The following is a 26167-nucleotide window of genomic DNA, read 5'->3' on the forward strand; positions in this document are numbered from 1 at the left end:
AGGCATTTTTTAAATACCTCCAAGTATGGTGCTCAACCACTTCACTGGGCAGCCTGTTGCAATGCTTGACAACTCTTTCAGTGAAGAAAATCTTCCTAATATCCAATCTAAACCTCCTCTGTCACAACTTAAAGACATTTCCTCTTGTCCTATCTCTTGTCATTTGGGCAAAGAGACCAACATTCACCTCTCTACAATCTCCTTTCAGTAGTTATAGAGAGCAATAAGGTCTTCCCTGAACCTTCTCCTTTTCTTCAGGCTTAACAACCTCAGTTTCCCCAGCCACTCCTCATAAGACTTGTACTTTTAAGACTTTTTAGCAGTACTATTTTTGCTAAGAAGATGGATGTAGCTTGTTAAGATTATGATGTAAGTGGGGCCAAAAGAATTAGAAAAGTCCTACTTAGGCTGTGGGAGAAGTGGAAATATTTGCAAGGCACTTGCTGTGCTAACCTGGGTCTGCACTGACCCGTTTCCCTGGGTCCTGCAGCTATATTTGTTCCAGCAAGCAGACTGGCTTGTTCGGAGCTCTTTCAGGGATCTCTGCACATTTCTACCCTGGATATAAATGCCATCAGGCTCAGTTGCACTGAGGGCAGTAGTGACCTCCAGCAGCAACAAAGCAAACCTGGTGCCGGTTTCTCTGTGACTGTAATGCAGTCAGCTGTTATTGATCCCCTGCTAGGAAACAGGCTTTCCACATGTGAAGTTACAGTCATCGTCCTTTTCTCAATTTACCGCCCTTCCCTTGCACAGGGAGACTTGGAAATTTATGTGTGTAGTGTAAGAAGCAAGTTATTGTATTTTAGATTAAAAACAGTGGAACTGTCCTTGAAAGGTACAGCCTGGGGAAGTAACAATGAAAATGGGCTTAAATTTTAGTTAAGAAGAGATTAAGAAAAATGCTTTGATCTCCCATGGCAATGACAAACTTTGGTTAAGACCACCAGAATCTGTAAGACTTATTTTTTTGCATTTTTATTTCAAAGAGAATCTCATTGAGGGTGAGTGAAATGCTCATTAAATTGAGCCAGCTTGGTAGTTAAAGTGGTTTCCAGTAGCTAGCTGATCTGTTGGGCATCGCCCATAATCAGAGAATGATGATTATTATAGTCTGTGTCTATGCAGTGAGTCGTTTGTTCAGTGGTATGTCTGTATCAATCCACATTTGGATTTGAGTGCTAGTGCATATGTATTATGCAAATTTAAGGGAGCACTTCAGGATTTATTAAGGTGCTACATACTTGGTGTGGGTATGTTGTCAATATGGTAAATTACACCAGCTGAAAACTTGACCTCTGATTTTTATTTAAAAGTTATTATGCATACATATAATAATATGCATGCTTGTATGCTCTGCCTGCTTTGTAAGGAAAAAGAATTAAAGAAGAAAGGATGCATTGGTTTTAATTCATTCGGCTCCTTAAAATATCCATAGTAGCACATTGCTTTAAAATGATATAAGAGAGCAGAACAATTAGAGGCAAAAAAAAATCATGCTTTCCAGCTAAAACTTGCTTTTCATTGTACCAGCTCACTGTGGTTTGCTTGCATGACCCAGCTGAATTGAATGGAATCGAGTAAGAGCCTTTTGCCTCCGTCTTTCCTATGTGCTAACAGGAAGAAGTTGTGGTGACAGTCATAGCCTTCATCATCACTGGGAGAGAACAGAGAGGGGAGGGAAAGAAAGACCAAGAGCAAATGAGAACAATATTTGGCCCAAATTAATTTCCTGACCAAACACTTGGTATTTTTGTTCCAAAGGCCTCTGGCTCGCAATGAAAATGAGCTAATCCCTATTAAGTCTTTCTGGATTTTGACTGGGAAGTGTTTGGTTGAATGAATGAGCTTTGAGAGAAGCTTTTGTCCATGTTGTGTTCTCATTAACAGTGTTCTCATTAGTGGAGCCTTGTGATAAAAATGGGTGCATTGCCCTAGTTTTTATTTATTAGAACTAAAATCCAATGTGCAAGTATTCCTGATTTTTTTTTTTTATTTTCTTATTCACCTGTGCTGTGCCTTGTATGAGTGCCTCACTACCCTGTCCCTTCCTCTGTGTACAATCCAAGTGTAAGAGTCTCGTCCTCCTTTCCCTTCCCTTTTTCTTCCTTTGGCACATGCCATGAGCTGGCAAGATCTTGCCCCACACTGTAAGCTTGGTAAAGGCTAAATAGTGACACTTGTGGAGGGGCACGTTCACCCTGCCCAATTTTTGAAACAAACACAAAACTCTCAGTTTGAAAACTGGTTTCTCTAGACTCTGTATATACTCTGCAGAGAGAAGCTACTTCAGAGGTGGTTCAGAAAATGAATCTAGCGTTGGTGCTCTGACATGTCCTACGAAGGAGCTACTCTCCATTTCCTCTGACACATGAGGAACCTGGAGTTTCTCTCCTCGTAAATTAGTCAACATTACCTGAAGCTGGGCAAAACTGAGGTTTGGAAGCTGAGCTGTCTTCGGTTGTGCTTCAGTGAATAAGTTTTCACCTGTAGCAACCACACTTTGAGAAAAAAAATAATAATCTTCTAATACATGTTCCTTTGATAAAAAAATAGTTATTTTAAGTATGTTCAGAAACTTTCCAAGGCCCCAAGTCCATCTTGAATGTTTTTTAGCTATGAAGCTAAGTGTCTGTGAAGCAAGTTGCAGCAGGGAATTATTGGAGCAAGCAACCAAAGGCTGTGACATCAGCAGAGTATTGTCTTTCTCAACCTGCCCTAGAAATGTGCTGCAACCCCAAACTGCAGCATCTGTCAAGATAAGGTTTCAATTTCTTTGTTCTGTGCCCTTGGCCCTTCAGCTTTGATCAAGCTATCCTTTGCATTGTGGGGTGTTGATAACAAAGCCCCTCCTGAGGCAGCTAGACTGAATCTTACAAAGTTGATTACCATGTTGGAGTATTAAAAATGTACATACAGCACTTTATGGGCTTGGTCTTGCTTGACATATAGGGCTGGACTCCTTCCTCAGAGAAATTTTCCGTTTTAGTACTTAGTACTTTCTGTTTCTGTTTATCTAGAAACTCTGGCATTTTCTCTGTCTAAAAGTCTCATTAGTAGTAAGACTCTCATGATATTTTGGCAAGTCTACTCCACATTTTGGATAAAATCAGTGAGTACAGAAACATATTGGACAAGAAGTTTTTTTTAACTGAAAGAAAGCTTAAATTCCAAGCAAAGACTTGGGTTAGTTTTTCTTTATTTTTTTCCCTAATTGGTTCATTTCTTGCACTATTATTGCAAAAAAAGACTTATCTGCTTATTTTTTCACCTTTTTTCAATAGTCCTTGTAGTTTTCCATCTTAATCGCTGAAATTAGCAGAGAAAGTAAATTGGGGACTGGTGAGGCTAAGAAAACAGGCTAGGGAAGAGGAGATGATGGAAGAAAATGACAGAAAGACATAAAATGCAGTAAAGATTTGTTTGAAACATAGCAGGAAGTATGGGAAAACCAGAAAATCTGGGGAGAAAAAGGAAACAAAGAGGAAATGAAAGGAATTGCATTGCTAGAGCATGAGGTCTTCACTCCTTGCCTCTATTGGTATGCTTATGTATTTGCTGGAAGTATACAGGGTTTTATAGAAACATTTTCCCTCTTGTCATCCCTGGATAAAATGATTCCTTTGAAATGATTTACAGAAGTGAAAAAGTCATTAATCAAGCCATCTTCCTACCCTACTTGTAAGTCTTTCTCTTTTTAAGTCACCTTAGAGGAGCAGGGAGAGGAGGAGCTGGAAAGTGAAGAATAGGAGGAATCATCTCAGAGCTGGAAAGAAAATGGACAAATCTGTTTGGAAAAAAAAGAGGCAAAAAAAGCAGCCTACCACACAGCTTCCCAGTACCAATGTATCTCTGAAAAAAAAGGAGAATATGATTGTGTGTGTTTTGCTAGAGGAAGGTCCATTAAAAAAAAAACAACTATAAACTTTTAAAAATATTATTTTCTACTTTATTTTATATATGTAAAAATAAAGGGAAAACTTAAATGAAGCACTTAATTTTATTTGTGCTTGTTTGGATGGTATGATGGCCAGGAATTGTTTGTTTCAAGGGGGTCTGCTTCACCTCTTTGTTCTGCTATGGGAACAAGTCTCTCATACTGTTTATGTCTCAAGACCCATGCCAGAAGTCTGCAGTTCTTGTCTTCCTGTGCAGAACCGTTTTGCTTGGCCGTGAGCATAAAAGCTCTAGGGAGGCATTGTCTATTAAGGCTAATTCTGTTGCAGCCTTATCCAATGCTTTTTGTCTTTTGTGTGGCTCTCTTGCACTGTGTAGTTTGGCTGTAGTTATAATCCCTGTGCCTCTGGCTTATGAAATGTTGTGCTGGTTCAGTTACTTTCCAGTGGCCGTGTTCCATACGTTCTTTCTCAGAAGTTCTCAGAGTTTAAATGTATGCACTGATCAATCTGACCTACACAGAACCAGCTACAGAATTTTGTGCAGCAGTCCCAGTAAATTCAGGCTGAATCCAAGCATGCCTGCTATTGACTGGAAGATGGGGCCAGTGAAGATCTCAAAACAAGTTGTGCAGGAACTGGGATTTTCAAAAGCCTCTGAGCATCTCGGAACAGACAGTGCAGTGCTGTACCGAACTGAGTAGGCCTGTCCAAACTAGCACTGAAACAATGACACAGTGGTGCTCTGCTGGACCTTTTTATACTTTAGAAACAGGCCTAAATATCCTGGAAGGACCACACTGTTAATGCACTGCTCTCTGCCAGGTGGGCATACAGCTTTGTTCAATGCTGGTGGGAAGGTCTCTGATGGATGCTGGTGAAATGTGGTGTGGGTGTGCCTGTTGCATTTCAAGAGCAGAAAATTCCACTGACTTCCAGTGGCAGTTCTAGAAATGCTGCTGATTTATTAGAATGTTTCTGATAATCCCCCTCTAACTGGCTTCTTTTGTGGTCCACACTGGTTGTTGCTGTTGGCACTGCTGAATAATGGTGATTGTGTATTATAATATTATATATTACAGTATTATGTATTATGTATACTGTATTATGTATATATAGTATTATGTAGAGTCCCAGAGAACCCAAAGAAAATCAAAGTGCTGTGGTTCTGCATGATCTCCACACATGTATTAAAAAAAAACCTTGCCCCAAGATCTTACTGCCACATACATGTTTTTTGATGTTCCACAGAGAAACAACATATATTGAGGAAATGATTTTATTCAAATTCTTAAGGGGATACTGTGATGAAGAGCTTTGGTGGTACACGCAGTATCTGGGATAATATCCAAAAAGCCCAGATGTTTAGTCTTCAGTGGCTTCATTTTAAGCTATTAAATGTAGAGTTTATTTTTTGGTTGGAAGTTGACTTTTTCTCAATTTTCCTTGCATACACTGAAATTTTGACTTTCCTGAGGGAAGCTTGATTCTGTTGCTTAGCCCATTAAACAAGTGCAATGCACTTGTGCCACATGTATGCATCAGGATTGGAATTACAGGATTTGCTGGACTTTTTTTAAAAAAAAATTTAATTTTCATTATCTGGGACAACAATGCCTTGATGCAATAAGTGCAGATTTCCTAATTGACAAAATTCCTATTAGGAAAGTGAGATGGGCATGCTAATTAAATGTAATTGCAGTGTAGACTAAGGGAGGGAAAGGCTGCCTAGCACCGTAGCCTGTCTCCCATCGTATCACACTGTCATATTTTGCATGAGGTCCTTCATCTGCTCCGTCTGCTTGTTTCTAGATAAAGGCAAAGAAGGGCTACTTCTTTTTCACATGCAGCCATCTGGGGAGAGAAAAAGAAAAAAAACAGTAATAAAATGAAAGGACAGAATGGTATGGTTGCTAGAAGGCTAGGGAGATTTTCCAGATGTCCTCCCTGTCTGTTGCTGCACCCTCATGTTGTATTCCAGTGCAGCAGAGAGCTCTAGGGAGGGTGAGGCTGTTGTGCCCTGTGACTAGATATGACAGTGGCAATCCCCATTTCCTTCAAAGGTTCCAAGCCTGGCATGTGAGGGAATCTGCACCTCTGGGGAGTGATTACTTGAATTAGACGACCCCCTCCCAGAGGGTTATGAACGTGAGGACTGTTTTATCCTTTCCCAGCCACATACAGGGAGTTGTACCCCCCACCCTTGCCCTTTAGCAGTAAAAAATATACCTGTTCTCAGGGTCATATAACACAATATCATCTCAATGTAATAGAAATACCCAGTACAGGATCTTCTGATTGCATTATATGCAGAAATACATGGGTATGCCATCTCCTGATTGATGCACCACCTGCCTGTGTCACCTCTGGAAGAAAGATTTCCAGGTCTTTCCCTAGTAATACAAAATGGCATTTTGCAGTATAATTAATACTAGAAAGGTATAAGGGTAGATTAGCAAGCTGCTGCCAAGGCTGCCACCTCTGTGTAGTGGAAATGAGGTGGGTTGCTTTTTGTGGACACTCTTTTGATCATGGGCCCTGAGTAACAACTCTGTGTTAATTTTTTCTGCCAGCTAGTACCTCATCATCTTCCTCCACACCTCGCTGCTTTCAGTGTCTAGTCATGGTGTGGGAAGTTACTTTCCTTTGCATTTGGTCACAAAAAAGGCTTCGAGAGCAACAGGCCAATGACAAAGCAAGCAGCCTGCAAAATTTGTAGTGCATTTATACTCTTAAGAAAGCACAACCGTGCCTGCCGGATATTTGTCTGGCTAATTCTTGCTGTTGACAGGAAGCAGACATTCAGTCTCAAAACATTTACACATCTCTGCATTGACTACACCAACATGTATTTGGAGTCTGTGTGAGAGGAGCGCTGCAGTGCCTTTGACTGTTCTGTCTCGCCTGCTGTAGCGAACGTGGGCCAAGTGACTGACCAAGAACCTACACATGCAAGTGCCTGAGATACAGCACCATTTCTTGAAAGGCTGAAAACTAATTTTAGATTGCTGGCTCTTTATTTCTTTGATCTGGTGCATCGATGCCCTTCTGGGCATTTCAAATGTCTCTTGTCTTTATGTGCAGTTTGGCTTCCAGGACAAAATATATTTGCTGGGTTTGCGTGTTCCAGCAAAACTCCTCGCTGCTTCCTCTTTCATTTTTTGTTTATTTGATGTTCTAAGCTGATGGATAACTGATCTCTGCAAACTGAGATCCTACTACAGACCTGGGCAGCTCTCAGTAATTTTCTGTGTAATTTATAAAAATCGTGGTATTTTTAATAATAAAATATCACTAATTAATAACAAAATATGATTGTATCTGAATTACCCTCACTTTCATTTTTAAAAAGAATGCTTTAGCACATAAAATCCCCCATCCTCATATTTATCTTCTATTATTAATAGGAATTATTATTAAATGCATGCCTTAAACTGGATTCACGGCGTGAAAGTTGTCTTCCATTGTATATTTAGCCTTTCACTGGCAATATATATCAATGAGTTTGCTTTTTAGTTCAGTCCTTAAAGGTATCCAGGGATCCTAAATAAGATAGTTTTATGTTCAGAGGATGCTTGAAAATTTAGGAAGAGCTACTGAAGATAATCACCACTGATGTAGCTCCTTGTTATTCTTATGATCTGAATACAGGATTGGACATACCAATCAGCATCATTGGCAACACCCACCTTCCCCTCTACTTCTAAGGCATATACTAGATTTCCCATTTCTTCATTAATGATATTGCTCCCAAAACTCTCTCAATACCTACTTGTTACACAAAGTTGGGAAGCATTATGCAATTACACAGATAAATAATTAGATGATCATGAAGACTAGATTGTGAGAAACAGAGAACAAATCCAAGAATAAAATCATGTATTTAGAAAGTAGGAGAAACTCTGCATGAAAAGTTGGAAGCTTATCTGGAGGCAAAGTATCAGATGATCTTGTAAATGCCCAAGTCAATAATGGGCACTGCTGTGAAGGCAACAAATATGGTACTAAGATTTATCAGGTGAGATCATTCCAGTAGGAAAAGGATAATATTAAAAGAATTATGTAATTCACTGGTATAACCCCATGTGATCATCTAGTGTAGAGTTTTCATCATCCACATTCCAGAAAGACCCGTGATACCTCTTGCAGTCCCATATTTTTGCGTTTTTTCTTTACAAGCTCTGTGAAAGCTTGTGGACATGAATTTCAGTGTGCAAGAAGCTTCCTACACATTGGCATTTGTACACAGGGGATTGTGCTCCTGCTGGTTTGACCTCCTGATGTGTCACAGTCATCATCCAATTGGCTTCAATATGGGCTCTGGATGGCATCTTCATTAGACCTTTGTGGTCTGTGACCCCCACATACTGTACCAGCAGGTGATGTTAAATGCAAGCTGACACTAGTTACCTTAAATTCAAAGTAGGAAGGAAAATGTTTGCTTAAGATTCAAATATATTATTCACTTTATTCTTTTTCTTGTATTAGAGATATGTGATTTATAATTATGGGTAACTTCTACTAGTTCAGAAATTCAGATTTGATTAAAAACCAGCATTTCACCCACTTTATCTGTATCTTCCACTTACCTAGATTGTAGAACTACCTTGAATCTGAAAAAATAATACCATTTTTGAACTTAAGGCTGCAGATAAGTATGGTATGACAAAAGGCTCAGAAGGTGCAACTAGTATTTAACCACAAAAAAACCCCATCCTGGGCTGTATAGCTATAAAACTATAAGGATACTTAAATTCTGATCATCTGAAATACTGTGTAAGTCCAAAATCATTGGACAGTGAATGTACGCAGTGTCTTTAACATAGATTTTGTTCTGACCTGTGTATTGTGACTTATCCTGCTCTGTACTGCCCACCTCCGCTGTGGTTCCCCTCCCTAGCACAGGTGTAATGCTGGTTGTGACCACCAGTCATTTCTTGAAAGCACATTGACCTGTTGCTCAAGGGTCTTCAGTATTTTAGCATTACGGTGGTAGTGGTATCAGGATCCTTTTCTTAGTATCAGAATCATGAAATATTCAGAAGGTATTGCTCATCTCTGCCTAAAGCTCCAAGACATCATGAGTGTTGATCGGTTGAAATAGGAGCTCTTTGCATGTTATCCAAAATGTTTATCATAGCAAAGGTCGATGTGCCAGAATTGGCCAACTGGCATGAAAAAAACATTTCACTTTCTTGGGAAAGTGCTATCACTTTTATGCCTTTTAGAAACTCTAGTTGTTTTCTGAATTACAAGTGGTTTGCATAAAGAACATAAATTGCTGTGCTCTTTATCACTGCTTACTGTATGACAAATATACAGTTCAATTCTTCAAGTGCGATGTCTTGAAAATGAATGTGTATTGGAAATGAAAACCATTTCAGTACTTGAACATCCTCCCTCTGAAACAGACTGGATAATAACATGTTCATCACCTTGGGTTATTTTAATATTTCCTGAAGCCTGCACAAGATGCTTTCTATTTTCTTGTCAAAACATACTGAAAAGAAAATTATTTTTAATAAAGTACAGTAATCACTGTGTGATCACCAAATGCATCTTCTCTTGTCAGATTGTTTCTTCCTACTCATAAGTATTTGTGGTTACTTAATGTAAAGGTTGCTGAGCAATCCAGTGCTGGGAGGAAGAGAATGGAATATTTCATTTCTTACAAAGAGCTCTGGCTAATACAGAACATCCTCCTTTGCCTCCTAGAATAGTATCATTGTTTAAAATGAATGCTGGAAGAGTTGACTGCTGAGAGATTTCATTTTCCACCTTCCAGTATTTCACTGCTGTCTTCCATAGGTACTATACACTGGAAGGAAAGCACCCATTGATTCCCTGTTTTGTCTGTCCATAAGTGCCTGCTGGAGTGCCATGCCAGATACCAAGCCTAAAAGATGCATGACAGTATTAACAGTCATTTCTAACTAGTCCATGGGAGCACTGGAGTTAGTCTCATAGTTTCTTAGGTTATATGTCCTTTTGGTGAACAGCTGGAGGATAACTTGCTTAGCTTCGGGTAAACTGAGGTACAGTATTTAGAAGAGAAAATTGGTTTTCTAATACAGGCGCTGGGAACTTTCAGAGGTAATGACTGAAGGTTTTTTTTCTAAACTGTTTCTGTACACCAGGTTTTTCACTCAAGTCGCTCAGCTCTAAAATAAGTGATGGACAAATCTCAAGAGATTTGGTTTCATATCTTACCCAAACATTATCCAGGCTAAGTAAAGCTCTGGAGTCTGCATAACTGAGCATGAAACCTCAGAAGAGCAGACTTTCTCATGAGAGTGTCAGTGTTTCCTGCCGGGCTGGAAATACCAAGAAAATAGTCTTTCTTGTGGTATTTTGAAACTTCAGCATCTGGATGTTCCTGTAATGAGAGAGAAAAGTAACTATGAAAAATAGTGTTTAAAAAGTGAACCCTTTTTCAGTCTTGGGTGCAAGGGTTCCTTTCGAGTTTTTCAGTGAAGCTATTAATCGATTCCATAACTCTGTATCTCAAAGTAGGTGATCTAAATCTGAAACTGCAAGTTCTGGCTATTTTGTACTGGATATTGCAAAATATCATCACTTCTGAGTAATGGAGTATTTCTTCACTTAAGGAAAGAAACAGCTATTGTATCCTTCCCTCCCTTTTATGTAAATATGTAACTAAGCACTGCTTTTGGAGTACTTGTTTTTTTGGGAGAACATTCTGCTTTATTCAATCGCTGTTTCAAGTGTGAAATTTAGCTCAGCTGCAGAGCCACAATGAATGTTTTATGGTAAACAAGTCTAGTGAAAATAATCTTAATGATTACATTATACAGCTAATATATTGATAAAAAATGTTATGATAGTAAATAACCACAATGTGAAATCATACATTAGTTTATATGGAAACTGTAGATGTGAGCTATCCCTGTTTTGAAAAATAGAGTTAATCTTTATTTTGGATTTTGACAGTGAATCAATGGGACTTGCAGAGAGATTTGCTTCAAAAGTTGAAGATGGAAAAGTGTGTTTATCTCTTGTCCTTCTGCCACTGCAAGATTTACAATATGTTCTCTTCTTTATTCAATCCATATTTAGTAACTTGAGCAATGAATTTTCCATCATTGGCTTTGTATAATTAATCCAAGTCCAGGCTCTTAAGAAATACCAGGAAATATTTCTCAACTTCCCTTTTGGTTTATTTTCACCAACATTTTCATTCTTTGACAGGTCCTCATGTAGTCTTAGGTCTCTCTGTGCTGGTCATGTGCATTTAGGGTGGCCCATGAGTATTCACTCACATGTAGGTTCACTTTTAAGGCCCCAAACACTTGGTATATTGTTAGGGATAAACAAATAGAGTTCTGCCATTTGCAATATCTGGATTTTTGTGACTATGTTTGTGCTCTTTCTAGAATCTTCTCCAGTTTGCTAGTCTTTGTGATTCTGAATTACCAGAAATGCAATGTAAATGTTGGGAGAGAGTAGTCAAGAGCAATATCATTTTCTTGAAAGGTATATTTGCTAAATTTGTAACTACTTATCCCTCACCCCCTCACTGTTGTTATTGCAACCATATTTCACAGAGAGCTTTTGTCAGTTTTGAGGTCTGCTTCTGTTCTTTCAGAGGCTGTTTTTGGAAGCATTAGCTTTCAGAAAAATCAACATGAATATGCATATACATATAGTTACTTATTTATTGTATAAATACTTCTCTCCCACATAAGAAAGTTTTATAGGTTTTATTGTACTGTTACCTTTACCTATTGGAGATTGCAAAAATGTTTCAATTTAGTAACATTTTAAAATACATGAACAGATCATCACAAGTTCCATTCTTCAGTTTTGCACGGAAATATTATCATTAAATACTCATGCAGTTAATAATAACCTGTATTCGTATACACTGTTTAAATCAAAGTAATTGGATGTTCAAATTAAGAATATGTTTGCAAACAGATGTCTAAAAATTGTTCGTTAGTTACCTACAGTGTTGTTTTTCTCCCTTTTGTTAAAAAGGGCATTCAAATAATGCAAGAGGTAAAAGAAATCACTGCAGGAACATAATCAAAGTGACAGTTTTGTGCTGTATTTCCATATCAAGCTAAAGCAAACAACAAAAAGTCAGCTATATATGCATGCTTAACAATGTAGGTGTGTCTCTGGGGAGTGATCTGATATGAAGGGACTATCTTTTCTTTCTTACATTTAAGACTCTCCATTTCCAATTATTTTTCTAACTATATATTAGCTGTTTTAATTAAAAGATGATGATTCACCACTTTCTAGCCACCAAGAACAGTTTTATACAGTAGAGGTTTAAAAATAATAATAGTGTAGACTGTTTTACTATTACTCTGAGCATTAGGAGCTGTAGGAATATTTTAGCACAATTTGAACAAAGAAAGAAAAGGCTGTTTTCAGTAATTTTGTGTTCAAGGGTGATTCAACCTCTTTGCTTGCTAACTCTAATTTTCCAAGGCTTATAAGACTTTAATTTGATTCTTTATCTGAGCGTAAAACAACGTCTGAAAATTGCGTAGTAAATTACTGGATAATCACTTTTTGTGGACTACCTAATAGTCAGAATGAATACTGTCTTTTAAGAGACACTCTAAATAAATGCTGGGCAAAAGTGAACTTTACAACTCAAATTAACTTAGGTTTTCATGAAATCCAAGTGATTTTATCTATACATGTAGGAGACACAACTCACTGATTATTATATATTTGCTTCGTTGTGTATATTTACTAATGTTTGTGTAAAAACTTTGTGCTGGTATCTTCAAATGTCTGCATATATAGATATGTATGGAGGTGACAGCATAAAGTTAAAGTAAGATATTTGTCATTAATATATTTTATTTCGTGGTTTTTCAGCAAGTAGTTTTGACTGCTGCCTCCTCACTAGGCTGGTATTCCTCTCCCTCACCACATCTCCTTTTGGGGGTGGTTTTCAATTTCCAATCTCTGGAACATTAACAGAAACATTGATGAAAAAAAGAAAGCGCTTACTTAAAGTTACTCCTTTTTGTCCAAACAATCCGTACACCTCTTGAAGACCCAACCTGTATTATATGCTCTGCCTTGTCTGTTCTGGATTTCAGATCTGACATATTAAATTCTAGATGGTCAGAAACCAGGACTGGGAGCTTACATTAAAAAGGCATTGTACCCTGTACCATTGGACCTAGAAAAAAAGTTTAGGTATAATGGAATTGTTTTAATTATGCATGAGCAATTTTGGGTTTATCTTTAAAAAGAAATATCTCCACTATTATGTAATATTATGCAAAATTTACACAAATCTTGCTGCCAAAAGGAGTCATTGTGACAAAGTTAAACTCTACAAGATGGGAAGATATTAGAGCTGGAGTCCCTCCTTTTCTGTACCTTCTCTTAAGTTCTGACATCAGTTCCTAGTAGAGGAGGATTGGCAGGACTGCAGGTTGTGTGGGACAGCAGTAAGTCGGCCTTTTCCATCTGTCAGGCAGGGTGCAAAGATGTTAAAGAAACAAAGCACTAACACTTTTGATGCAGTGAGATTGTTGATGTCAGTGGTACCAGAAGAGCTCCTCAGAATGTGTGAGCTCCTGATCAGTATATTTAGGTACTTTTTTATAGATACCAAGATAGGTTAACCACGCATGCTACTTGAACTAATGCACAGACTCCATGCCAGTGTCCTGGCGGAATGGGTCAGGTCTCCTGTCTGTGTTTGTGGGGGGGGGACCTGGAAAATGGAGTGTACTAGTTGTCTTGAATTCAAGTGATTTAAAGCAACACTTAACCAGAGGTCAAATGTGATGTTTGGCCCTGTGTCAGGGTGAAGCTGAGAGCTCATCATCCCCAGCCTATCTTCCCTCCTTTGTTATGGCTCCTCCTTTTTCAGCTCCCCTCTGGAGGTTACTGTCTTTGCAGAGCTCCAGCTCTGCATCATGCCAAGGCGCTCCAGTCCTCACTTCTGGGAAACCACACTTCTTCTGCTCTTCGTTTTTTCTTTTATTTTATTTTGGCCTGGGTCACGAGGTGGGTGCAGAGTTGTGGCTGGCTGCATGTTGCCCTTTCACACCCGTTGATGGTTGTGGGGCTGTGGGCAAGCTGGTTCCGTGGGCAGCACCAGCAGGAAGGAGGGAGCCGCTGTGAGGACCTGAGAGCATGTGGTCAGGACAGGAAGGAGGACAGAGCAGGCTGATGTGGGTGCAGATTAGTTCAGCAGCCGTGACAGCTCCCTTTCCGATGGCGTCAGCAATGATGACTGCTGAGGGAGTGTCTTCCGTCCAAAAAAAGTGCCTTGGTGTGCTAGCTGTAAGTACAAATTGGAGGACCAAGCTTCCAGGATACCCTGAAAGCTCTCGTTCCGTTCACTTTGAGTAATTAATGCCACTTCAGCAGCGGTGGAAGAGCTGCCTCAATTCTCCAAAGAGGCAGCAAGGCCCTCCCTCCTGTCACTACACAAACGGAGCTCTCCGGAGGTGAAGTGTAAAGTCCGTGTGTGCCAGTGGGAGATTGCCTTTGCTATATGCCACCGTCCAGCACTTCACAATAATTGTGGGAACCACAAGTGGCATGCAGTCCCTTAAATTATTTGGCATTATCCCTAAGTACTTGATCAGTCAGGGCAATTAAGAGTTTGATATCTAAGAGCTTTACACACCTGCAATTACTTAAATCCACAAAATTGCACCTATAGGTATTTGCAGGCACAAAAATGTTGGCATAAAATTAGAGGCCATTTCCTAAAACCTGTGCCGAAATTTTGATGATATACTATATGAGGGGTTGTTATTTTGAAATGGATTTGCGGAAAGCAGTTGAAAATCTCCAGGCATCCCATCTGTGTTTAAAGTAACAACAATAACAAAACTTTAAATTAGCATAGGAGATTTAAGACATTTCAGGAAAACATTGATTAAATCTGCCAATGAAATGAACGTGTTTGGCGAGTGACCTAATTAGTGTATACTTGGTTCTTTTTCACTGCACTGCTTACCACTAATTGCTGTTCTGCTGGTCTTCTCCTGACAAGTAAGAAAAAACAAGGATGAGGGATTTGTTGAGGAAATAGTGACATTCAGTTTTAAGTCATTTGAACCTGCTGCCAAACTTAATTATGGAACTGAGAAACTGAGACCAGGAGGCCCCCAGCTGTTTAGGCTGTAGGAGACGGAGATGTTTAGTGTTTGCCGTTGTATTTGGGTAGCACTTATTGCAGCTAGCTATAAACTTGAGTTTGCTGATGCTTAGCTGTTTTCTTTCCCCTAGAGGTAAAAAACCCACTGCTTTTATTCCTTAAATTTAATTATTTAGCCCTAATGGCATCAGGCCAATACAAAATTACAGCCATTGTATTTCTTAAAGGAAAGGTTTAACAATTAATCTAGATAGTCTTGTCCTGGGTTTCTTTGAGTGTGGGCTTGCATGTGTGAACCGGTAACATGTCATTCTACAAAAAAACACTCGGGATCGTGGAATACTTGTTATAGCGTTGGAGTGCTGAAGTCACCCTCAGTGTAAGTACACTTGAGCTGAGGAGCTCACGTTAGTGATAAGTTCAATTCCCATCTCTCAAAGCAGCAGGGGATAACACAGTTTTCCCAATTCGTGTTTGGAGTTCTTAAAGGAAAATGGCAGCATGCTTCAGGAAAAAAAGGGGAGATAGTTTTGGTTTTGGTTTCCTGTGGTGGTGATGGATTCTTGTGAGCAGAGTCTGAAGGTCCCAGTTTAGAAACCGAGTTTGTTTTTCATGATGTTCTGCATAAAAACTGAAGGGAAAAAATGTAGAATCCATTGACCAGAATGTTTACAAGGCAGTGAACACACAGTAAAAATGCAGGAGTGGGGGGCGGAACAAAAAAAGGCTGTGGAATTTGAGGCTAGCAGAAGGAGGGGCTGGTGGGGCTTGCACTTGTTTTTAAAGGAGGAAAAGAAATATAGACGTTTTCTTAGAGGAGCAGTGTCTGATTGGCAGACTCTGATCTGAATTCCTCCTGGGGGATGATTCCAACTACTTTCGTACCTTTTCCCAGGAGGAGCCAGGGAACAGTTATCTGAGTAGGGATGAATGCTGGAGCAGCCAAAACTGAGCCCCACTGCATCTGCCAAGAACAGCCACAGCAGCCCAGTTCTGCTGGTGGGGAGCACAGCCTACACCCACTCCAGCCATAGCCTGGACGAGAGGCAAGGACTCTCAGCACATAGAGTTTTGTGGTTCATTTACACTATGGGGAACACTGGAGGGGATGTTCCAAGCACCAGCTTTAGATTTTGTGGGGACTAAACTTGATCTACCCAGACAACTATATGAAAGAAAACGAAAAAACCCCAAACAAACAAAAACCCCGAAACCCGAACAGAAAAACCAGCACTACTTTGTTAAAGCCCGAGACCAAAAAATGAAGTGAGATTATAAACAAATGAAATATGTTAGTGTAGGTCACCAACAGGCTATAAACATCTACGTGGAAGAACAGAAAGTGTACAAAAAGGCAGCATGCCTGGTTTTCTGTTATATAGCATTGCAGGGTTCTTGTAAGGATACTTGAATGCTGAAACAGCCTGGGAACTTGGCTTCTCTTGCAGCAGATTGATGTTCTTTGGACGGGTTTTCAGCCATGGAGTGATTTTGTCCTGATGTTCTGTGTGTGGTGGAGAGATGTGTCAGGAGGAGGGAGGACCAGAAAAAGTTACTTGGAATGGAAATGAGCTTAAGGGAAGGAAAAAGAGAAGCTTTGCAGTGAGACTGTGAGTAGTAATACTAGAATGCATAATGGGCAGCTAAAGATATGGGGTTTTTGTCTCAAGAGTCGCATTGGACCTCTGATATGGTTATATAGCCCCTTGTGCCCACTGAAAAAGTGTTTAGAGGATATTCATGGGTTTAGAAATCCTGGACTGATGTTAATATTCAATAATTTACTGTGTTAGATATCATCATCATGGCTAGGCTTCCCGAAAGAAGATTTGGGAATGTTAGATATACCTGATATGTATAATGCAACACCAGAATATTCTTACACATGCTGGTTTATATTTACAAGCAGCACTAACTGAGATGTGAATACTTACTGTGCTGTCTAGAAAGTCATATAAAAAGTAATTTCCTTTCTATTACTTTGTACATGAAGCCTGCACTGTACACTGATGCTAAATATAAAAATCTAACTCTATTATCTGTTTTTAATGCCAATATTAAAACTTACTTTTGTACTTTCACCTCATAGTTGTTGGGCATAAAGATGATGAGAAATAAAAACAAATTTAGTCTCTGAGGAGAGAATCTTGCTATCCTAAAAAGTAATTTGCTCTGTGTTTGATCCAAGCCATCTCATGACTTCTCAAGGCATTTTAGATTTCCCACTTGGCAGCTCTGGCTCCTTGTCAGGATCTCTCAACTAGGAAGATGGAAGCTGCATCTAATTGTATCTCTGCCTTCCTCCCAGAAGCTGCTCTCTCAAAGGGCAGAGGCATGGAAGAAATCCAGAGAGGACTCTTGCTCTCTCGTAGCATGTTTTTTTGGTTCAGAGTGCCATCAGCTTTACTGCTGCTCTGCAGTGAGGAGAGAGCTTGGATAGCACTGCAGTGGAAAATGCAATGTAGAAGAAGCTGATTTAAAAATGGCAGTTTCAGTAGCAGTAAAAAGGGAAAATCAAATGGGGGAATCTGAGCAGGTAAAACACCCTTTACATCCCTAAGTTGACCAAACTCTAATGTGCTTCTTTAAGGTGGTGTTCATTAGATCTGCTGTCCTGGTGTAGAGTTGTTCTAGGATTTCCCTCCATTTGTAATAATGCCCTGCCAAAAAAATTCTTCACAAACAAAAAAACACCCCTCCAAAAAAACCCCAACAAAACAAACAAAAACACAAAACTAAAAACAAATGCCGCCCCCAAAAAACCAAACCAAACCAACAACAAAAACCAACCAAACAAAACACTCCAAACAAACAAACAAACAAAACCAGAAAACTGAGAGAAGAAAAGAACAGAAAGGTTGAGATACTGACTTGGCTACCAAAATAGTGCTTTTCACACTCTTGAAGTCAGCAGTTTCTTTAACAATTTTTTCTGTTTCTTTTTTCTTCTTTCATTTCCTTTTCTGAAAACTGTGTGAGTGAGACTTAAGCCAAGAAAACAAAAAAAATCTGTGTACACAAAATTCTTTTATCATTGGACTAACCCTTGCATTTAGTAATGCATGCATACCAAAATATTAATAAAGAGATGTTTGTAACTTGAGGGGCAAGGCGATCACAAGCACAAACTCTTGTTACCTAGATTTGGTGTGGAGAGGAAGGCGATGAGGCCTCCCAGAAGTAGGAAGAAAAGCTGGGGAAAGAAATACATATGGATACAGCAGGAAATCATATCTGTGGTTGCCTCCTGTGTGATGTGTATTGACCTAGTAAATGGAGATGTCTGCAAAGAAGCTGCTGTGCTATAAATATGCTTGTGCTAATATTATTAAAGCTTTCAGGCAGTTCAGTTTCATCCATATGGCTTTCCAGGGAGATGCCAAAGATGTGGCCCCTGGCCACAGCTTGTCTGAGCAGCACATGCCTACCTGCACTGTAATTGCTTATAAGGATGTAGGTTGAGGGTTTCCCTGTATGGATTGTGAAATACATGCAGCTGCTTAAATCGGTGCTTGGTGAGATTTTTAAATCTTCCTAATTCAATTGAAATCTTTGTGAGCAAGACATTTGAATGCTGTTGAAAATGAGGGATAGCTCAGCGCTCTAGAAGTTTTGAAAAGTCCATTCTTTGTCCTCCTAGCCCTACTTTATGTCTTCAGGAAAATAAAAATACTTTCAGAGTTGTTGCTATCCAGCTTAACAGCACTGGTGTTGCTCGAACATATCAGTCTTGCTGGTTAAAGGAAGAAAAAATGGAAGGAAGAAGAGAAGATAAGAAGTGACTGGCTGATTAATATACTAAAGTAATGCAAATACTGGGAGTAAGAAAGCCACTTAAAAGCAGATGATTATCCCTTATCAATCCCTCAGATCTAACCTCACTAAGCTGCTGTTCAGATGATACCCTAAAGCAGTTCCTGGCAGGGATTTGCCCCTTGTTCCAGCCCAGAGAGCAGTGAGATGAAAGGGATGTGGTTTAACCAAAGCTGTGACTTTACTGTCTTACCATCCTCTAGAGCTATCTAGCAGTTGGTTGTAGAGCACACATTGCAATTTCTCCCTGAATTGGTCCCACCTGCTAGAAGGCTGCTCTCCCTGTCTCTGCACAGATGGCCCCAGCCCACTGCAGAGACTTGCTGGCCTCCTCTTCTGAAGCTTAATCCTTGTATAGGTTAAAGGGACAGGAAAAGGGCATTATTTTCTCTAGCTTTGTGTCCCAGGAAGAGCCATACTACTACCTCCTCTTATGGAAGAGATGGGGCAGGACTCCAGAGCACCAGAGGGCCCCACAAATGTCTGTGCTCGTCTGCTGCCAGGGACTATTTATTTGTTAGGACAGATCCAGCCTTCTCTCCTCCTCTGCTGCATACCTTTCTGCACTTTGAATCTTCAGGTATCTGCATTCCCTTAAATCCCACTAGCTTCAGGAGAAAAGATGTGTGAAATAGAGGTGTGGTGGCAGTGCTACTGGAAGACCAGGAGACAGTATGGGAGAATGGAAAGGGTTTCCTTCTTTTTAAAAATAAAATCTTTATCTGTTCACATACACATGGATGATACTGAAGATCTCTGTTTATCCATTTATTTTTCAGGTTATGGTTTTGTAGATTTTGACAGTCCAGCAGCAGCACAGAAAGCAGTAGCATCTCTCAAAGCAAATGGCGTGCAGGCGCAGATGGCAAAGGTAAGAACAACCGTGTTATTGCAGGATTATTTGCGCTGTTGCGTTAAATTTCCAAGAGTTTGTTTTGCTCCTGTTTTTCTTAAGGTTTTGGATTGCTTATTCCAATGATTTTTTCATCCTTTGGCTCCAGTGCCTTATTCATCCTATGGTTTGTCTGTGTTCTTGAGAGCTGTGTCTCATGTAATGGGCTCTACTCTGGCACACTCTCTCTGCTCCTCTCTCTGGAGAGTATTGTAAGATAGAGGGCACCAGAGTGGAAGAGCACTGGAAATGCCTTTGTGCTAACTGATGGGTGAAAGAGTTGCCTTTTCTTTACCTCAGAGTTGTCTTCATTTGGTTCCTTTGCTTTGGAAAAGTTGCTCTTTTCTGATGTGTCTTGTGGGCTTCTCTGAAGGAGTGACTGACTGAACATAAGGAAAATTTCTTTGATCTGCCTTGGTTTGGTTTCTCCTTGGTTTGTTTAATTATTTTGAGGACATAAATGGAAGTGTAGCAGGTTGCTGAAAGAATAGTTTCTAAGAGTTATCTGAAGGTGACTGGCATCTGTTCAGAGGGGCAGCAGAAGCCATAGCAAGTGCAGTGAGCTCAATTACTCTGGTCCTGGAATTATCCTTTTTTCCCAGGCAAAGGGGCTGATGGGGAGACAGTAAATGACCATTGTGTGGTCCAGCTGTTACCTTTCTGATGGCATAATAATTTGTCTTTGTGCTCTAGACTGTGTCAGCCACCAAAAATGGCTGTTGCTTTGTACTTTAAAAATGCCTTGCCCAAGAATCACAAAAAGCTCTTAATATTGCTGATTTAGTCTCTGTAGAAATGATGCTGTCCTAGAATCTCAAACAGTAAAAGCAAACAGGTGATTACAAAAAAGAGGCAAATTAAGTAATAAACAATCACCATATTTAAAGATTCTCATTTAAAGGAATGCTGGCTGTTTAAACCTTTGTTTTTCAACAATATCAAGCATAGTTTTGGTGTTTTTTACAAGAAAAAAAATCATTGCTGGTAAATGAGGTTCTTTTGACTTCTACTGAATTACACTCACTGTGCCTGAAAGAAATTGGATGTCATCCATGTATTTCTGTTTAACAGTGCCCCACAATGTAAGCTAGGCTGTTTTATTGGCTCTTAGTTTTTATTGACACATGGTGATAAAAAATGTTTTTTTCAAATGAGTAAAAGATGGCAAGCTGAAGAATGTGAACTTCTACTAAGGACTGCGCCATTTTATTTCTCAGATATACAGCAGGTCCTTGTTAAAATATAGGCAATTTGATACATTAGTCAAGCCGTGAAAAAGAAACCAAAGACAGGAGATATATTTTGTCCTACTGATTGATATCAAATAGCTATTTCTAGGGAGGAGTAAATCTATAAAAAATCTATATAAAATATAAATCCATATAAATCTGTAAAGTTGTAGATTTAAAATTAGAGATTTAAAGATAGGATTGAAAGATAAATCTATATTTGGTGTTGTCATGATTCAGAACAATGAACAGTTTCAGTACCTTGTATGTGTGGAAATACCAAAAAAGATGGTGACTTAAAACACTGTGGTTTGGATTGTCCAATATTTTAGGGACTAAAAGCAAAGCCTGGTGTTTACAGAGTGAGAAGGGCTGTACCAGCCCTTGGTTGGTTTGTTTTCTGGGGACTCTGTGGCAGGAGTAGTTTTCTGCCCTGCGAGACTTTGAGGCAGCTGGTGTGTACACATTTGTTTGCATAAGACTGACTGTATTTTTATTATTTAGCTACGGTGCCTGGAATCCCAGATAGACTCTTTTTAGTGTGTTTGACAGTTCAAGATAAATATACAACTGACTTTCCTTATCTCCGAAAAAAATCTAAGTATTTAGAAAAATGGGGTTTCAAAGGAAATTGAGATGACTCCACACAAAGTACCTCACATTTCTGAGAAGGCAGGGGCCTGGGAAAGCAAGTCTATCTGGAGAAACATGTTAGTTCTTGCACATGTTGGAAACCAAGTTGTATAACAGGACTTAAAGACAGCATTACCTGCCAGTGTCTGAATTAACAGTGAGGGCTCAGAAGAGGTTTGAAGAAAGAAGCAGAAGAAAAATTTAGCCTCCACTTCTGGAAGTTTATCCAGAGCAGTTTTGTTTCAAGAGCTGCTTTAATTAGTAGTGAATGGTGGCTCTCCAGTGAAATAAAAAGAGTAAGTCTGAAGAAATTCCCTAAACCTTTTTCATGGCATATGTTTAAAAAATAGCGTCAGTGTCCTCTATCTTTTATTCTGCATTGCAATGCAGGGAAACTGCCCCATGTAAAGGCCTGGGAGAAGATAGACTGTAACCTGTGTTCTGTGAATGTTCTGAAAATGTCAGTCCAGTTGTGGATTCTTTTGAATAAAAGTGAAAAGGCGTCGGCCAACTTTTGCTATGTGCTGGCCTTCTTCAGTAGAGAGAGAAAGTCTGCTGAGGTGTTGGTATCATCTGTGATGTTTTCCTGGAGAGAAATCTTGCTCGGAAAGAGTGGTTCTTTCTCAATTGTAACACAATATAATTTTTCTCATAGAAATCCAGGAATCTTCTTTGAAAAACAAAAAGCAGAACTGAACCCCCACCCATGTTGGCTAGCAGAAGTATCTTGTGGATACTTGAGTAAAATATACTCATTTTATCGATGCTTAAATACAGCTACCTCCCTCTTTTTTATGGCATTTGGACACCATTTTGGCTGATTTTGTTTCATAGTGCTGCCTCTGGAAGAAAATTAAACTCTGGTGGATTGATGCTCCAAGTCCCGTCACTATTCTGTTGAGGCTAATACATCCCATAAACCCACAAAGGGAAAAATCCCCTAACCATTAAACATGTTTGGACCTCTCTTTTTGTTCTGATTTGCAGTAGTCAGGAGAGGGTTTGGCTGAGAGAGAGGAAAAGCAGTATTATGCCTGCAGAGGTAGTGGTGGCAGCTGGGAGATGAGGTCTCATGGGCCCATGAACAGCTGTCCACTTTGTGGGACAAGGACCCACACAGCCTCCCACCTGCATGACAGTTGTGTGAGGCTCTTGTACATGTGTGTGTTTTCACCTTGCCTCTTTAGCATTTCTCTCTCACAGGTACCTGAAGCAGAAGCTTTGATTACTGCCACTGTCCTACATCCAATATAGCTCATCTAAGTTGTCCATCACTTTCAGAAGTGCTTATTTTATTGAGGAGAATGAATGCTATGGGGTGTTTTCCTAGCTGGCATGGCTTATTTTACTACATGCTTCTTGTTTGCCTTTGGACAAAGTAGATTTGCTTTGTATGGAGCAGATTTGTATGTATGGAGTGCCTGCTTGTACAGACTTGTAGAGTCCAGGTGGTTTTTTGGGTTTGTTTTCCTACTAAAAATGACCCAACTTATATGTCTCTGGGTAATCTCACAGGAATTATTGATTAGTTTGTCTCTTTGTGCTAGGGACTACACAAACATGACACAGGAAAGGCAGTGTTTGTGTATATGTTTTATATATCAGTTTGGGTTTTTCCATATGCTCCTTTCCTGCATTTTCTAGAAAAATGTTATAGACAGAATATGGAAAATTAATAAGGAGAATCTCAGTAATATGGGAGTTGGCTCAGACAAGTAGACAAGGAAACCTAGTACACATGAAAAATGTATCAGTGTTCTAATAAAATCTGTAACCGCGACTGTTCTTGGGATTTGCAATAGTCCTTCACCCAGAATTACACATTCATGAGGACACTTCTTAATCTAGTTTATATGTAAGCTTTTAGTGATGCCGAGGAGTCTAAATCACCTAAAAAATCAATAGAAGTCTGCTGTCTAAATAAATTTGAGCATCTGAGCTTGTGTCAGCCTGAAGATGAACTGTGCAATCAGTTTATACCTTCACAGAACAGACATTTTGGGGTTCTCTCTCCCATCTTTTATTTCCAATTTTAGTCTGCTGTAAGATTGCATAAAGTGGAAGTTCAGGCAAAGGTAGGTTCTTGCAGAGAGTAATACCTTCTTTAATATCTAGCAGCACATCAAGAGTGTTGAAACAAATACATTCACAAAGGAAGTGTTTTCAATCCTGCTGTTATTCCAAATGCATTTATAAGGATTAAAAATGTATTAGATGATGCATGTCTTCTCTGGGTTTTCCTTTTGTATGTCAAATGCATTTAGACATCCTCAGGACCCATGTGAAAAATGTGAACATTGAAGGAATATTTAATTAGCGCTGGCAGTTGTCTAAGTCCATTTCTTAACTACTCTGCTGCAGTAATTGCCATCCAGAGGGTACACTGAAGGAACTGGTTCTGAAAAAGGACTGTGCTGGTAGGCTCTGATGTGTTTTGCTCGACAAGGGAATTACAGAAAGTGATTCTGTTTTTTTCACATCTCTCCATCATGCAGAAGCTTAAATACAGGGAGTAATCACCATCTAGATGAAAGACAAAAGGAAGTTGTTTCCCACTGAACAGAGCCAAGCATAAGAGCTCCTGAAGAGGAACAGAGAACTGGTTGCTGTATAGTTAAATTGACAGTTTTTCTCCAAGGACCAAGGAAATGAAAGTCCCACAGAAGAATCTTATTTATTTTCCAGGCTTTTGCGTAGGTTTTAGGAATTGCTCTGGTATGAGTCAGCTGACCAAATAAATCCATTCTGTCTGCTCATTTTTCAGCTTCATTTTCTCTTCTTTTTAAATTACTTCCCTTTTTTCTGGATCATATACCAATACTCTAAAGGCCTGTTCCTAAACTGGAAAGACTTTCCAGTCTGCCCACTATTTTTTAATCTAGATTTTTATGGAAAAGTTTTAATTATTTGTTTTTTGCAGTTTAAAAATTCAGGAAAATAATTAATAAAAATTCTATCCTTACAAAATATAAAATATGGCCTATCCACATGACACACTTAACCCCACAAGTGATTTATTAACTCATAATTGAAATGTCTGCAAATTTTAGCTAAGCAAACTTTAGGATAATGGTTGGTTGAGTTTTTGTATAATATTGGTGGATAACAGCCTTATTCAACTGAGTTAACTTTCCTTTTGAAAACAAAGCAGAATGCTAGGAGTTTTAGAACTCAATATTGAAACTGTCAGGCTTTGTTTTAATCCTGTTTTTTAATTACCTGATCCCCCACCCCCAGCAAACTGTTCTATGAAATCTAATATTTGTATTGGCTATTTATAAACTATTGGATTTTCTTGCTGCTAGAGCAGGGGCTAGTGACTCTGGAAACCTCAGCATGCTCAGCATTGTAGGATAAGCTAAGAACATGGCTGTGCTGCTGCTGGCCACCTTCCACATCGTTTCTGAATGAATTGCACAGCCAGGCGTGGGCTGCTGCTGCAACAGTTGTCGGAGACATTTGGCACAAGTAGTGCATGTGTGTGGAGCACTTTCTAGTGAGCCTTCCTCTGATCTTCCTAAAATGTTAACTGTCTCTCCCTGTACTTTTGCACGGTACATACTGGCTGACCAATACTGACCTGAATTGATCCTGTGTTAAGTGACAACAAAACATTATAGCTGGAAGGAAGTGAAAGGTGGTTCAGTTCAGATGTGGAAATTACAGGTGCGAGTATCTCTCTCCTTTGATTTCTTTTACCAAGTCAACCATACCAAAAGTGTCCTGCAGAAGAACTAACCATAAGCACCAAGTTTCATGTAATGCCACTTACCAAAGCTGTGCCTTCCTCATCCTCTCCTATCCGCTTACCTGTGTTCTTATTTTGCATAAACTATCTTTCACTCTTGTAATGGAGAATCATAGTTTCCCAGCTGTAGCTGGCCCATAAGTGCAGGTTTTTCCATTACTTAAAGGATAATGATTGACAAAGTAAAAGAATTGACAAGATGCTAAATTAATTTTTTGTATCAGATTTTATCTCAAAATTTCGTACAAAGATGTGCCTTTCCAAACCTGAAAGTTTTGTGTTGTTTTTTTTTGGTTTGTTTTTCCATATGAAACACAATGTAAATTCAGGATTCAAATCACAGATGTGCTAGCAAAGTGCTAACTTTAAATTTCAGAAAATATGCAGTAGCAGATGACATTGTCCTATGAGCTTCCTACACAATCAAGTCTAAAGCAGTGAGCAGCTTTGCACAAAGAGTGATTGATTGGGGTGATATCAAAGATGCATGACATTAATGGAAGGACTTCCTAGTCTCATCTAGCTGGGACAATTTCATGCTTCTACCTGAGAACTATACGGTAGCCAGTGCGAAGTGATCTATGATCCTATTCCTGCTTTTAGATGTACATTCACAAGCCAATATAGAATGCATTAGCTTGAGCCATTCTTGAGAAAAGAACATCAAGTAATCCTGAGGGTACTAAGATCCAGCAGTCCTTTCATGCTTGCATGTGCTGCTCCTAAAAACATGTAGGTCAGCCTGAAATAGGGTGTGCACATCCACAGCTTTTGTACCACACCTGCCAAATTTATAAACAGTAATTTCTTTGGGAGTTTTGAGAACTGCTTAACGTAATTCTT

At 39.3% G+C, this 26167-nt stretch overlaps 1 protein-coding gene across 5 annotated transcripts in view; it reads left to right on the top strand.

Annotated features, from left to right (window-relative positions):
* The window catches only part of RBMS3 (RNA binding motif single stranded interacting protein 3), a 711089-nt gene that overhangs the window by 429924 nt on the left and 254998 nt on the right, over nt 1-26167 (top strand). For all 5 annotated transcript variants that reach the window (XM_017817961.1, XM_017817959.1, XM_017817960.1 and 2 more), the window contains one exon: nt 19602-19693. In XM_017817961.1, the coding sequence (XP_017673450.1) occupies nt 19602-19693 (92 nt within the window). The remainder of the gene's footprint in view (nt 1-19601; nt 19694-26167) is intronic.

Source organism: Lepidothrix coronata, unplaced genomic scaffold, assembly GCF_001604755.1.
Source record: "Lepidothrix coronata isolate B3197 unplaced genomic scaffold, Lepidothrix_coronata-1.0 Scaffold64, whole genome shotgun sequence".
Classification (NCBI taxonomy): Eukaryota; Metazoa; Chordata; class Aves; order Passeriformes; family Pipridae; genus Lepidothrix; species Lepidothrix coronata.